At 33.7% G+C, this 15,061-nt stretch overlaps 1 protein-coding gene across 39 annotated transcripts in view; it reads right to left on the reverse strand.

Annotated features, from left to right (window-relative positions):
- Positions 1-4,539: 4,539 nt before the first annotated feature.
- LOC149083014 (myosin heavy chain, muscle-like) overlaps positions 4,540-15,061 on the reverse strand; it is a 62,027-nt gene continuing 51,505 nt past the window's right edge. For 26 of the 39 annotated variants that reach the window (XM_089236092.1, XM_089236089.1, XM_089236090.1 and 23 more), the window contains exons 34-42: positions 14,614-14,746; positions 13,994-14,210; positions 13,039-13,279; positions 11,569-11,890; positions 11,286-11,417; positions 10,052-10,291; positions 8,783-8,983; positions 8,395-8,550; positions 4,540-4,900 (exon numbers count right to left, since the gene is read on the reverse strand). In XM_089236092.1, the coding sequence (XP_089092218.1) occupies positions 4,781-4,900; positions 8,395-8,550; positions 8,783-8,983; positions 10,052-10,291; positions 11,286-11,417; positions 11,569-11,890; positions 13,039-13,279; positions 13,994-14,210; positions 14,614-14,746 (1,762 nt within the window). In that variant the 3' untranslated portion in view covers positions 4,540-4,780. Of the gene's footprint in view, positions 4,901-7,208; positions 7,288-8,394; positions 8,551-8,782; positions 8,984-10,051; positions 10,292-11,285; positions 11,418-11,568; positions 11,891-13,038; positions 13,280-13,993; positions 14,211-14,613; positions 14,747-15,061 lie in introns of all 39 variants that reach the window. The other 13 variants (XM_089236104.1, XM_089236103.1, XM_089236102.1 and 10 more) reach the window with 2 other exon arrangements.

Genomic DNA, 15,061 nt, shown 5'->3' on the forward strand with positions numbered 1-15,061 from the left:
GAGAGCTTTCAACGTTGAAAAATTTCTTGCTTCTGATCTTCACAAAGCTGTTCTTTGCTTTGAATTTTAATGAGATAAGATTGTTTAAAAAAAATCATAAAAGTGTGAGTAACCATAAGAATGACCTGGTGAGCAAAGGATGAAAGCAACTACCTAAAGGGCGTGAAAGTATGTGAATGACTGAAAGACAGGGCCTTCTTAAGAGTATCCTGGGGCCTCGGGCAAAGTAATTTTTCTGAGACCCCTTATACCTGGAGCGCAATGTTTAAATTTGAAAATTTTACCCAGATCTAATTTTTATCACACCTCTCTGCCCTTGAGACCTCCGGGCCATGTCTGGGTGAGCCCCATGCGATAAGATTGCACTGCCAAAAGAGTGACTTAGACACAGGCATATTAATTTTGTGGGGAAAAGACATGGCGGAGAGGCTAAGCAGACAGGGCGGCTAATTTAAATGAATAAATAGTCAAGAACACTAGATTAGGATGGATGAAGGGCGGCAAAAGTTGTATAGCATAGCCACACAGGCAAAAAAACCATGTCTGCCTCCAGAGGGAGCTTTGGGCTAAGCCCTACTAATCGAAGGGCCCTGAAATTACACATTTGTCAGTTGCTCGAATTCATGTTTGGAAAATGAGGAATTTGCTCATACTTATTGCTAATAGCAGCTGATCCCATTATCATAGAGTACCCTATGCACACCCCCCCCCCCAAGAAGCCCTCCTCCCCAACCGGCCATGCATGGTGAGCCCATGCATTAAGATGGCCCTGGGATAATTTATTAAGAATCAGGCAATATCTTCTTTCTGTAATTCGAAAACAAACAAAATGGGTGAAACAACACTCAATGCCTGATAAATAAATACCTTCTGTTGAAAAAAATACTGTTATGGAGATGTATGCCTATACATATTAAAAGCGGTTCTGTTTTGGTTTCAAAACAATTGTTCATTGTTGGCTTCTTCTGTGGTAAACAATGAAGGAACATAGCCAAAGATGCATCCTCATGTCGAAGTTCAGGAATATCTTGTAACCATATACTTTAGTGCTCTCTCTAGCACATTGCATACATGGATAATATCTTGTCATACACACACTACTTTACCGCTCACCAACTCGATCATATATCGTCATATGGCGATTTCCAACAAGTGGAGTTGGGTGTTAAATGAAGGCTCCATCCGTCGGTGGTCACCCCAGGCTCGGTGGGTAAAGAACTTGCTTTTGACCATGGGCAGAGAGAGGGGGGAATTAGCCTCCCCAGCATCAAAGGTGGAGTCGACTGATCTAATGTATATGCGTCTATATGAATTGACATCATCATCGTGCCCCCTAGTAATAATGACCATGCCCCACCCAGACTTTCAAGTCTATCTCCACCTATGCTTCTGACGTTCTAATGTCTAGATTCGAGCCCATGGACCTTGATGGTAACCTTCATAGTGGAAGACAAGCCACTGTGCCACTTATACACACACTGTAACTGTAAGACCAGACGTAGTCCCGGCTCTGTTCCATGAGGGATATAAGCCATTTACCCCGAGGGGTTGGACCACTCGTACACACACTGGAACCCCTGCTGCGATCTATGAAATATGAAAAATACATAACATCAGTTTACTTAAAAAATCTTTCTAAGCTGAATTGATTTTTTATTTTGGTGGTAAGAGAGAGGGATCCTTGTTTTCCAGATGGGGGAGAGCACATTCTCTTTTATTTTACTTGCACTGACCTATTGTTTCTCTATACACAGAATTTTGGATATCTGTGTGGAATGACAAAGTAACACTGCCTTACACATTATAATGAATTGTTTTACAATATCGAGTTTTTTTGAAGCAAAAACTCTACACGAAGACTTTATCAGACTCTAAATGTCCATATTTTTTCAACTTTTATTCACTTTGAGAAAATAGTACGGTTCTTAGTTACTTTTGTCCATTGCCAATGAAGGGGGTAAAAATGAAATTTTATCATCAAAATATGCCTTATGGAAAACATAGAAAATAACTTTTCAGCGCAGTATTGTATTATATGCAGGAAACATCATTGAACTAGAACTCTCGCTGTCACCTATCAGATAAAAACATAACTGTAAGAATTCTTAGATCAAAATCGTCAGTTAATGTAACGCTTAAAAAAAATGATATTAATAAATGTTTTATGAGCAATAATATTCATTAAATTATTGAGTTTGCTTCAAAATTTTAACAGTTGTTAAAATAATACAAGTAAAACCTGCATAACAGAGTCAGCTTTCCATGGCTTTTTTGTAAATGTGGTTGAAGAGGATCCATACCAGAAACACTTTGACCACAATTACAAAAAGTTGAGGAGGGCAGACTCCTCTTTGCAAGCTGTACTTGTGTTACTTTACAACTGTTAAAATTCTGTAGCAAAGTTGATAATTTAATTGATATTATTGTTAGAAAAATGTGCATTAATATCATACCATATTTTGTTTCATGCAGCGCATTAATTGAAAACCGGCCACCAATTTCAGTCAAAAATTATATAACAGTTGTGGTTCTTGCAGGAGTTTTAGTTCAATGATGTTTTTTTACATTTAATATACTATACTGTATAAATATTTTTAATATTTTTCTAGAAGGCATATTTTTGCTGATAAAATTTTATTTTTTGTCCACTAATTGGTAATGGACAAAAGTATCTAAGAAAGACATTATGGTGAATAAGTTTTCAAAATATGGACATTTAGAGTCTGCGTACATACACGGATGCATTCTCAGTCATTCTTTTGCTGTGCAGAAAAAATTCCTTACACTGTATGAGGTAGCATGTTATTTTGTTATTCTGCCCAAATACCAAAATTCTGTGCAAAAAGGAACAGGTCTGTGTGTAAATACAAATAAAAGACAATGTGCTTCCACCTGGAAAAAAAGAGTGCACATTCATGTTAGAATAAATATTTTCCCTTCCCCGCTAGCATCTCTGTGTTCATCATGCCCCACCCCAAATCCTGGAGCTAAGACCCCTAGACCAAGATCTTTGTTGGAACCTACATTGAATTTATACTGTAAAAAAACAAATAATCAGATTTGTCCTGGGCCCTCATTTATAGCCCTGTCAGCCCTACCCTTGTAGGGATCACTCAAACCATTGAGGATAGATGCTTGATTTGTATTTAGGAGATATTCACCGGCAACACAGATGAACACCCTTTGATTTAATGATTATATAGCATCATGATTATTTTAATTAAAGCATATGTCAGAGTTCTTGTACGGGAGCTTTTCTTCTGGTGATCAAAGCTCTTCATTCGTGAATATGCCTCCCACTAGTCTGACAAGGCTCCAACGTTATGAGTCCCAACCATGAGTCCAACTTGAAACAGCAGTAGGAACACACTTAAAGTCTGTACCTGGCCTTTAAGTTGCTAGTTGCTTGGTCAATCGGGGCAAGCACACATTTTGGCACAAGTGTTGAAGGAGGGGCAAAAGTGATAAATTTGCATTCCCTTTGGTCTAGCGCCTTGCCTGGAGCATGTGCAAGCATGTCAACGGCAAAAAGCATGTGGCTGCCTAGAGAGTGTGAGCATGTGAGAGACTGAAAGAGTGATTTCGAGGAACAGTGTATTTACAGGGGTGGAGACCAAGCAGGTTATAGCATAGGGTAGCAAATCTGAGGAATGAGTGATAAATCTGCCTCTGAGTAGCATGGATCATGATCCCTTGTGCAAAGCGATGTTGAGAGATCTCTATAAACTTGCTATGGTCAATTCAATGTCAATTGCATTTCAGTCATTATGTAGTCGTCTTTACCCAGCATAGAAATATTCGGTTTGAGGATCCCCGTCCCAATATTTCCAATAACTTTATGCCTATGGGCCCTCCATGGGTTTTATGAGTCCAGGCACAGAAACAGTGCCATAGTAGACATTTGAGTTCGTAAATGTCCCCCACCTATTTGTGATTTAGTCAGCTCATTTCAGTGTCTCATACATACAGATGGAAAAGATAAGCTCTTAGAATGTCTAGACTTCAGTTTGATGCTAAAGAGTCTTGCACCGAAGAACGTTTTCTCTGAAAACTGAGTCTTATTTTTTCAATGCATTTTCTATTGGTTTCATCTTTAATTTTATATGAAAGGCTCAAATTTCAGAAAGAGAACTAGAGGTACATCTGGAAAAAGATTCTGCTGTGGACATGAGTTAATCTAGCTTGAGTGACATTAATTTTTTTTATGACAATTGCTACTAAAGTTCATCTCATGACACAGTTATTTTATGTTAGCACATGCCTCTATATCAACAAAAATGTTCATTAGCCGAGTCCATATTTGTTAGTTGAGGCAGAAAAATCACGAAAAAAATTTTGTTAGCTTCCTTTGTTTGTCGAGGTATCACTGTACTGCTTATACACACATACTGACAAATTACCTATTCAAATCGGTAGATAAAATATGCGCCACGCTGTACTATTTAGACATCAAGATTCATAAAAATAAATTATTGACATGAGCAATGAAAAAAATTCTTTATGAAGCAATTAATATTTAGTAATTGATCAAATCATAACTCTGAGACAGACTTGTGTTTCTTTATTTGTATTTAAAATTCAGACCATACGCTTTGAACAAATTTTTCAATGATATAACTAAGTAGAGACTCTTATTGTATATTTTGTAGAATGAAAACAGAATGTTCGTGTACAGTTTTTTTTAGAACTTGCATGTTCTACATTTAAGCAGTTCATAGTTTTTTTTTGAACATGCATACACAGAAGATCCATGAAATGATTTTGCTTGAATTATTCTTTCTTAGTGATCAATGTCATCCATGAAATCCCTGGAGCCGAATTTTGTTGGAGCAAATGCACCTCTATGAAATCCATGTGACAATTCAGGGAAACCAAGTTTCGATTGGAAGACGGAAGATGGCTAAATAATTGAAAACAGTGTGTTATGGTAATGAAAACACAATATTAAATAACACAACTAATATTAAACTAATCCAAAAGTTTTGTTTCATTGTTAAGCACAACATACAAAATATTTTGTATTTAATTATATCCATTCTACGGTATTATTTCATCCATTTTCCCAATCCCAGAAGCTCTATAGTTAGGGTGATCTAACATTTTAGTTTGAATGAAGTGTCCCTATTTATTTTTAAGCTGAAGAATACATGGTAAAACCCCTCTTTGCAATAGCACAAACTCCAATTTTACGTTTTTGATTGTATTAAAGACATCAATTTTTTGAAAAAGTGTAATTTCTCTAGAGAAGTGACTTTTTTCCTGTTCACCTCGGCATAATATCCAGAAAGCCTATTGATTTCATGTATCTTAGCCAAGCAAAAAAATCATCATCCATCTCTACTGCCATCACCTGGAGGCCATTAGCTAAAGTTGAAAGAGACTGCAATGTCTCTATTTAGAAAGTCGCACTACGGTGCATGTTTTAAGGGAAAAAAAGAGTCATATCTCTATGGTATAATGGTCAGTGCACTTGTGCCCGGTATGCAAGATGTCCTGGGTTTGATTCCCAGTGGAGATAAATGACACTTTTTTCCCTGTTCACCTTGGCATAATATCCAGAAAGCCTATTGATTTAATGCCTCAATTTTGTCACATTGAAATTCTGTCACCCTATGTATGATGCTATTTTTCACCAACTTTTGTTATTTTTCCTAGAAAGATACCATCCGAAGTACATTTTTTAATATAAAAACTGGTACTTGAAAGATAATTTTTCAATTTTGAGAAATTTTTTTTTTCTAATAGTTAAACATTCTGGACTGGTAATGTAAACAATATTTTGCTAGCTAACCAAAAAATGTTTTGGGAGATGGCATAATTCAGCTTCCACAGGGGGAAACAATAAGGTAGAACAGAATTGATCGATCTGATCATATGTTTAATCAGCAATACAATAAAAGAGACTTTTGGGAGCAGATGGTTGTTGCTTATGAAAACAGAATATAAAGATTAATAGCAATTAAAAAAAATATTTAATTTAATCATAATCAAAAGCTTTTAGATTATTGAATTATACAGTGTGTTCAGTTTAAATTTGCACCTCACTATATATCAGAGGTACATAATCTTTTCCACTGTATGGGCCAAATAGGGTGATGGCTACAGCTCTGAAGCTCTAAACTGGTGTTATGCTGCACGTATTGGTACTTTTTTATAAAAACATGTTTGGCAGGCTATATGGAACCTTTTCAGAGTCCTGTGGGCTGTAGGTAGTGCACCCGTACTATGTACAATGATTTCCAGATGAATATGTTATGGTCCATATCGAAAGTCTACCCTCTTCAGGAAATGCCCAGCAACCAATAGTCTGAAGCTTGGGCAGTGGGTGAAGTGGATGGCCACTTTTCAAAGTTGTGAGACTTTTGACTTCGACTGTAACAGATACACCATTTTAAATTGAATACACTTTAGTTACTTATTATAAGATTTAATATGCAGCTATTTAAAAATGTTCAACTATTTTACCAGAAAAGGAGTGAAATTTGCTGGAATTTATTATATGTTAGCTGTAGGTACAAGTAGTAAATGTAAAGTGAGTATATTGCAATTAGATTGTTAAATTTTTAATTCAAAAATGTATCAATATGGTGTGAATATTTATTACTACAGTGAACCATACTACAGTGAACCCTCAATGTAATGATACTCAGCAGATGAAGAAAAAATATCATTGTAGAGGAATTATTAGGAAATATTGAGAAACAACAGTTTTGCATTAGAGCATAGACATTTGCAAACTAGACTTGAAAAGATATCGTTGTAGAGGGATTTATTATGTTGAGTATCATTGTAACAAGGTTTCACTGCAATTTAAAAAAATTCAAAAACACTGACAATTGACTAACACGCAAATTGAGCATGTTAAAATTTTCAGTCTCACAGCATTATAAGAATATCTAGATTAACCAAGAAGTATAAATATGCCTGGTAAATGATGTTCAAAGTCTTTAAATATTATGTATTTAGTTTCAATATAATAAGCACCTCATTTTTCAGCTGCGCAATGCTTATTTTCTTTTTAGTATATACTGCATTTGTTTTTCGTGTTATGTATTTTTAAATTTTGCAAGCAGTAAAGCCAAAACTCACAGGTAAGAAGTGCAGAGAAAGAGTATTTGTTTTAGTATTTTTTCATGCATAAGAAAGTTAATTATTTTTTTTTTTGAAACAGCGAAACACACTGTCACACGAAGAAACTAAGATCTCACCTAATATAGTTTGACTAATCAGGATACAAATTTATTCGTCTGAGGCTTTAAGTTTGCGTACAACAGGTTTCATGATGGGCTACAAGAAAAGATTGAGAAAGAAAGGAGGAAGAGAAAGAAATAAGAGAAAAGAATTTTTTTAGACTTTGGAGAGGGGGGAAATAAAAGAATGATTGACGGGAAAAAAAAGAAAAATTCCAAAGACTGAGTTCTTGGATTTTTTTTAGTTTTTCTCATATTGAAACCATGTAAAAGAAAAAATTGTATTTATATATTTTATATTAATCTTTGCTAGTGTACGTATTATATGTATTCTGAAATCACTAACGAATAAGGCAAATATACAGTAAATACAAAACTCATAATACATTTTTGTATTACAAGGAGTTTTATATTTTCTTGTATTTGCCTTATTTGTTTGTGATTTCTGAGTATTATTGGGCAAAGTATTATGTATGTACTAAGCAGAGATGAAACAGTGATTTCCAATTGTTGTGCTGCCATATCAGCTAGATATGTGGTATTATATTAATTATGATCCTAGAAAGTGACTGAGAGGGAAAGATTGTTTTATTTTACTGGTTTGGAAAAAGCTAGATTTTATTCTAAATTAAAATTTTCCTGATAGATGTGCCACTTTAAAACCTTATACTTAGAAAACTATATTTGAGAAAATAATGGTTTCTAACTTTTGCAGAGCAAATAATATTTAATTTTGTCACGAATCTCAATTTTGACTGGTATACAGTTTTATATGATTATGTTGTATGATCATATAATTTGATGTTTTTATTATAATGGATGTGCACCAAAGTTTTAGTTGTAACATGAATTGGAGATATTTTATTTGAGTTTTCATAATTAAATTTTCCAAAGTTAAAGCTTATGCTCATAATTTTTGTGCATACAGATGGTTCATATTATATCCAATCACCAATTCCATGTCAGAGTTGGGTTGCTATTAATCATACAAGTAGAATAATGTGAGTAAATGGACTGCATAGCAGTTATTTATATGATCTGACAACTTGAACTTTATAGGGGTATATTTTTTTTACTTTTATGATGATATGATGAGCATATGAATTATTTCTTTTCATATTTTAAATTCACTAGAATTCAAAAAAAGTTAAATTCATTTAATATATGAATATCCCATACATAAATGATAAGAATTAGTACTTACTCCTGGGCTTACACCTCGACTTGCTGAAACAGAACTTCGGTTCTTTGCTCTGAGTTTGGCTAAGGCATTCTCTGACATATCAGCACGTTCTTCTGCATCTTCAAGCTCTTGTTGAACTTTGCGGAACTTGGCTAAGTTCAAAGCAGCAATTTCTTCCTGTTGAAAAATTATTTAATTTTACTGTAATTGTATTTTCATTTACTATTTCAGCTAAGTTGATTAGTTGATCTTATTTGTGATAAAAATATTAACACATTAATGTTTCTAATACAGTATATCTATTCAGTCAATGAAAATTGAAGATTTTCTATCATTCTTGTTAACATACAAAAATGATGTAAAATTAATGGTTTTTCTTTCTCAATGATCAAAATGATAAAGAGCTTACAGCTTCTTCTATCTGCCTCTTGTATGTCTTAATTTTCTGTTGTAATTTGTCAACAAGATCCTGCATCCTCTCATGGTTTTTGCGATCTTCCTCCTGCTGGAACTGTACTTCTTTAAGACGTCTTTCAGCCTTTCTGTAGTTTTTGGCTGCATCAGCATGTCGTCTTTGCTCATTATCAAGATCGTTTTCTAACTCTCTCACCTAAATTGAGGAAAAAGAGTTGATTGATGAATATATAATTGATAGGGAATATTATATATTTAATATATGAAGTGGTGTAGAATTTTTGAAAACATTAAAATCATTTGATTGGTACAGACCCTCTCAAAACTTATTGACACTAGATTTTTAACTATGCCATGGATATAGTTTCAAATTTCAATTCAATTTTTTTACTTGTGATCGGAATGCAAAACCTACTTTGAACTTTTGTCATTGTCTAGGAAAATAAGTTATGGATGCTTTAAACTCAAACATTTTAAAAATAGCTTTCCCAAAAGTTTAGAAAAACTTCAGATTACATGTAAATTTTGAAGATTATATATATATATATATATGGTGTAATAGAGACATGATAGTAGAAAAGTGGGAAGCTATCTGACTGGCTTTCATTTAAAGAAAAATTTCTGAAGTCGTCACATATCTTGTATGATGAAATCATTCCAGTACTCCATTTGAAAGCAAAAAGAAGGGCTTTGAAATGCATTGCAATTTCTTAAGCAGGTCCAAATGCACAGTGCTGACCTACATTGACCCAATCATGTGTCCCAAAAGCAAAAATCTCTTTGTGGCAGGCATACAAGTTTATGTGAAAACAAAACTGTTTGAAGGTTGACTTTCACCTAAAACCGATCTTGCATGAAATTATGAAAGATCCCAGAGTGAAAATTTCAATGGAAGCATTTCATAGACAGATCAGAGAAGCTTGTATCTGATTCATAAAAAGAGTTTTTAGAAAACTGCCTCTTATACAAGGAAGCACCAAAGGGAGGTGAAGAAGAAAGACTGAAATGGGCACAAAATTATGTTTATGAAGACAAATATCTTAGTATCATATTTAGTAGTGCAAAAATTTTTTATCAAATTCAAAAGTTCTTTGGAGGATTAAAATCACATTCATCGCAAATCTTTCTTTAAATCAAACCTTAACTGAATTGGATTTAATCATCCCTGAGATTATAGAAGATGTCAGAACTGGTTCAAAAACTTGGTAGATGTCAAAATTGGTAAAAAAAACATCAGTTTGCTCTCATATAAAAAAAAACTTACCTTTTGTTCAAGTTTTTGGATAATTTTCTTCCCACCCTTGAGAGCTGCAGCTTCTGCTTCATCCAGTCGCACTTGAAGGTCTTTCATCTGTTGCTCCAATGCCTTTCGCATCTTCTCTTGCTGCATGGCATGTTCTTGTTCTGCTCTGAGTTCATCAGCAAGACGAGCGGCATCAACCATGGCCTTCTTTGCTTTTTCTTCTGAATTTTTAGCCTCATTTAGCATTTCATCCAGATCAGCCTTTTAAAAAATCTTATTTTTAGTATTATGTAGCAGCATCATTATTTTGTGATAGTGAGTATAAAAAAATTTGCTTGTATCCATGTAAAACCAGCAAGACCTAAGGGAAATTTTCATGTACTTAAAATTATAAAAATAATATAATCATCTTTCAAAATATAATTTTTTGTAGTTCTTGTGCTTGTGCCAAATACATTTTTTTTATGAATTTTAAGTTTTATTTTTTAATACAGTAAACTTTCATTCATGTTTCTGATTATCACGGGCAGGGCCTGTTTCTTACATGGACAAAAAAGGGCACTTACTCTGGGCCCACAAATTTTCAAGACCCCAAAGTTGGCTGCTTATTGTATATTTTAGGCACAGCCCACATGCTCTGCCTCAAAGAAGGCTCAAAAATTCATATTTGTTAAGAGCTAGAACTTATGAGGAACATGCCCTGAATATGGCAGTTACAGGATTAGTACATGCCTAGTTATATCCTTAAAATAGTTTCATGTGCACTTCAATCCTAATTCGTCATAGGTGCATGCACATTGTATATGTTTTACTGTGCAGTTGCAAATGATGAAAATTGGTCAAGGTTTGTGGATTTGTATTGAGGACATGTAAACATGCACACAGATGAACAACCATCTATGCTTTGCACTGCAGTTGCTGTTTCCAGAATAAATAAAAGGAAGCAGTTTTTATAGTAAAGGATATTGAGTAGAGACATAATACAATGTATCAGGGTGACAAAGAATATATATACCTACTATATAGCACTAGCTATACACCAATTGTAAGCAATATATGTCAATCAAAATAAGATTCTATCTTAAAACTCAATTTATGTTCAACTGTGAATGTCACCAACAGAAAACAAAAAATTATGAAAACTGAGATGAAACAGGACAGTCCTAAAACTGTATGTAGACATGTATTTCAATGCTTATAATATGAACTTTTTCTACAATCCTAGATCACCATAATTATCATAAAATGTACTTACATGAAGTGCTTGCATTTCACCTTCCAACTTCTTTTTTGCCATGGACAGGGATGAGTTCTGGGCTGAAACCTCGTTCATTTGTTCATGGAGCTCAGAAATTTCAGTTTCAGCACTGCGTCGAGCTCTGTCGGACTAAGTAAAGTAAATAATATAATTTATTCTTCTGACTTATTGTTTTAATAATAGAAATTTGACTAAATCAAAACTAATATAAAAAAAAGCATAAATACTAACTGTAAAATTTTATTTTAGCATTTTTATATAAGAATGTTCAAAGTCTTACTTGTTCTAACAGCTGTCTGCTTTCTTCCAGTTCGCCGTGAAGGGCATTGCAGTGCCTTTCAGACATTGCATATTGTTCCCGTAGTTCATCTCTAGCTCTTTGCTCTTCTTCTAGGGCAGCCTGAATTTCTTTGAGAGCTAGTTGGTTCTTTTTAAGGTTCTTCTGAGCTTCAGCATTGGCTTTGTTTGCATGATCAAGAGCTATTTCTAGCTCATTGATATCACTTTCAAGCTTTTTCTTCATGCGAAGTGCCTCAGCCTTACCTCTTGCTTCAGCTTCAAGACTGGCCTGCATAGAATCAATAGCTCTCTGGTGGTTTTTCCTATAATAAATTTTTCCGAGATGAGAATCATGGAATAATTCTTTTTATTAACATTTGTCAACATGTATAAGAAACCTGTATTTCCTCCTTTTGAAAACAACTTTTGCCAAAAATTGAGCCACAAAAATAGGGGAGGTTTCTTATACATGGATATTAACACATTACCCGATTCCTTGCAATTTACGATGAGAGTGACTCTGATGATAATAATGAACTAGTTGATATAGCTGGTTGGGATGTATCAGATGAGAGTGATGAGGGATTTAATGGTTTCTGTGATGACTAAAAATATCTTTGATGAAAACTTTTTTTCAAATTTGAAGCCCCAAAAAAAAAATCAGGGGTTTCTTATACACATTAAAATACAGCAATTCATTTTGCAGATACTACTAATTTATTAAATCCCATTTAATCAAATAAATTTCTGATTGAGCTTGGAACTGCCTCATAATAAACTAAATGTGCTATAAAAACCTTTTTTTATAGAAGAGAAAGTCAGAGATTTTAAAATTAGTCACATAAGGATACAAAATATTAATGTGATTTTTGCAATGAGAACTTATTAATATATTTGATGAATATTACCTCCATGCAATATACTTGAAGTTTTTTTTTTGGGCTCCGAATAGGTTTGTAAATGAATCAAAACAAAAAGTTATAAAAGTGAATATTAAAACAGTTTTTTTATGCCTGTATTTAATGAGGGTAGTTTCAAAAGAAATGGTTGCTTGATAAAGAATGATAGTAACCAGTATTATCATCCACTTTTGTGTGATAGTGAGCAATAATGAGTGCGAACATGAATAATCTCAGGAGTTGAGAAGTCAGCTCAATAATCAGATTTCTTGGTGCAAAAGAGATAAAATTCAAGGAAAGCAACCATCTCAAACAGAGATGGTGATTGTGTTTTACATCTTAGCATCTGACACATCTTTCAAGAACAACTTTAAAGGAAGAAAATAATATTTTCCACTTTATAGCTGTTGTTCACACTTTTTTGAGGTAATTAATGGGTGCTTCTTTACATGAAGCATTAACTTCAGTGGAAATTTTTTAACTTATGAGATTAACTAAGACGTATTAAATTATATGATGAACTTAAAAAAAATGTTTATGTAATATTTGAGGATTTGGGGGAAAAAAATCACCTGGTGTTTTCAAATTCCTCTTCTTTCTCTTGCAGTCGCCTATCGATTTCCTGCCTGATTTGTGAAAGTTCAAGCTGTGCTCTCAAAACCTTGTTTTCTTCTTGCTCCAAAGCAGCTTCAGCTTCTTCAAGAGCGGCTTGAAGTTCTTCTTTCTCAAGTTCTAGTCTTTTGCGAGATTTCTCGAGTTCATGCACATTACGTCCACCTTCTCCCAATTGGTCCATAAGGTCCTTGATTTCATCTAGAATAATAGTTTTGGTATTACAATGCCATTCACAGTAAAGGTTGGGAAAGAAAGAAATAAGAAAGGGTTATTCTCAGCCTGTTAATTAATGCTCTCATCAACTAATGCAGATAATATGGTGAATAATTTAAAGAAAATAGCGTGAAAAGGCATCTGATCTCAATCAAATTGTTAGAATCAAAACTAAAAGGTCATATATATCATAAGCTCTTGAGGTAATGTTATAGTTCAGGTTATGTTTTCCTAACAGTGTGTTTTTGCAGGAATATTCAAACTTTTTTGGTTGTTATGCTGTGATCAAGGCTTTTTATTAGTGTGGTTTTTATTTTGTACAAAGCACTGCATAAATGCCACAAAAAGTAGATTATTCTAAAAGGTTGCCACCAATTAAATATATCTAGTGATAATGGTTTACAACTTTACTTCAGGATAGACAAATGCTTTACCCAAAGTATATGATAAACTGGATATCAAACAGAGATGTGAAGATAAGATTTATGCTATAAAACCCAAACTATCAAAAGTTTTTAATTGCTTTTCCGCAGTCCTCAGATTAACATGTAGATGTGTGCCAACATGACATCGTTCATTCCAAAGAAGTTCAAAATAGTAGTCCATTGCTTGTGAAAGATGGCTTCTTGGCAAGTGGTGATAAATTGACCACCTAATGTTATTAATTTCTGTGGGGGAAATATTAATATTAAGTCTTACCTTGTAAATTCTTGTTCTCTCGCTTAACAGATTCATACTGTTCTTGACTTTCCTCGTACTGTGTTCTAAGTTTAAAGACTTCTGTGGAATAGTTCCTGCATTCTCTCTGAGAAGCATCCAGTTCAGCAGCCAAGTCATCCACTCTTTGTTTCCATTCTGCGATGACTTTGTCGAATGATTTCTGTTTTTTCTCCAGAGCTGTAGCAAGGGATGTTGCCTAAAAATATTTAAAGATATATAATCCCAATATAAAATAATATTATTTCTCATCTATTGAAATTTTTTATTATTTATTCAGTATTCATTAGCACAGTAGCTCAGGATTCAACATATTTTTGTCTGTACCATCAAAATACTTATTTAAGTTTTTTGAAAATAAATGCATTCAGATGTTTCCCAATTCGAATTTAGAAACTTTGAACTATTTAGAAAATAATTAAATCAAGAATTTGATGGGTTTCTAATTTTTTTTTTTCACTAGATTGGAGAAGTATGTATAAGGATAGCAACTGGTGTTTAATTCTGACTTTGATAATTCAGTTCCTTCTATGTGGCACTATCTGTTGTTTATTTATTTAGTTGATTTTGTCATGCAGTTTAAAAATATATTACAAACATACCCTTTCAACTTCTATTGACATGTCCTCTAGCTCACCCTGCAATCTTGTCTTCGTTTTTTCTAAAGCGCTGCATTTTTGGTTCAGCTGCTCTATGCTGTCATCAGCTTCTTGAAGTTTTGCTTGAAGTTTCCTCCTGTGACAAAAGATTGGAAGTAAGTTAAGTTTTTGTTTTTTCTTGTAAAATTTTGATACCAGCTTATGAAAATTTTATATGACACTCACAAAAAAAAGGATAAATACATAATTAGTTAAGGATTTAAGTCGCCACATTTACTTAAATATTAATCTACCTTTTATTTCACTCTTCACTAAGTAAACTTGATTGGGAAATGTGTCATTGAAACAAAAGTTTGTGGAAAGTTACTCCAGCAAATTTTACCAACTTATCCAAATTCACTTTGAACGTGTTTGTAGGATGCATACATACTTTGTCCTTGTGTAACTTGGA

This window comes from Pholcus phalangioides, unplaced genomic scaffold, assembly GCF_987345545.1.
Source record: "Pholcus phalangioides strain wild (caught in Gottingen) unplaced genomic scaffold, Ppha-v1.0 ptg000009l_1, whole genome shotgun sequence".
NCBI lineage: Eukaryota > Metazoa > Arthropoda > Arachnida > Araneae > Pholcidae > Pholcus > Pholcus phalangioides.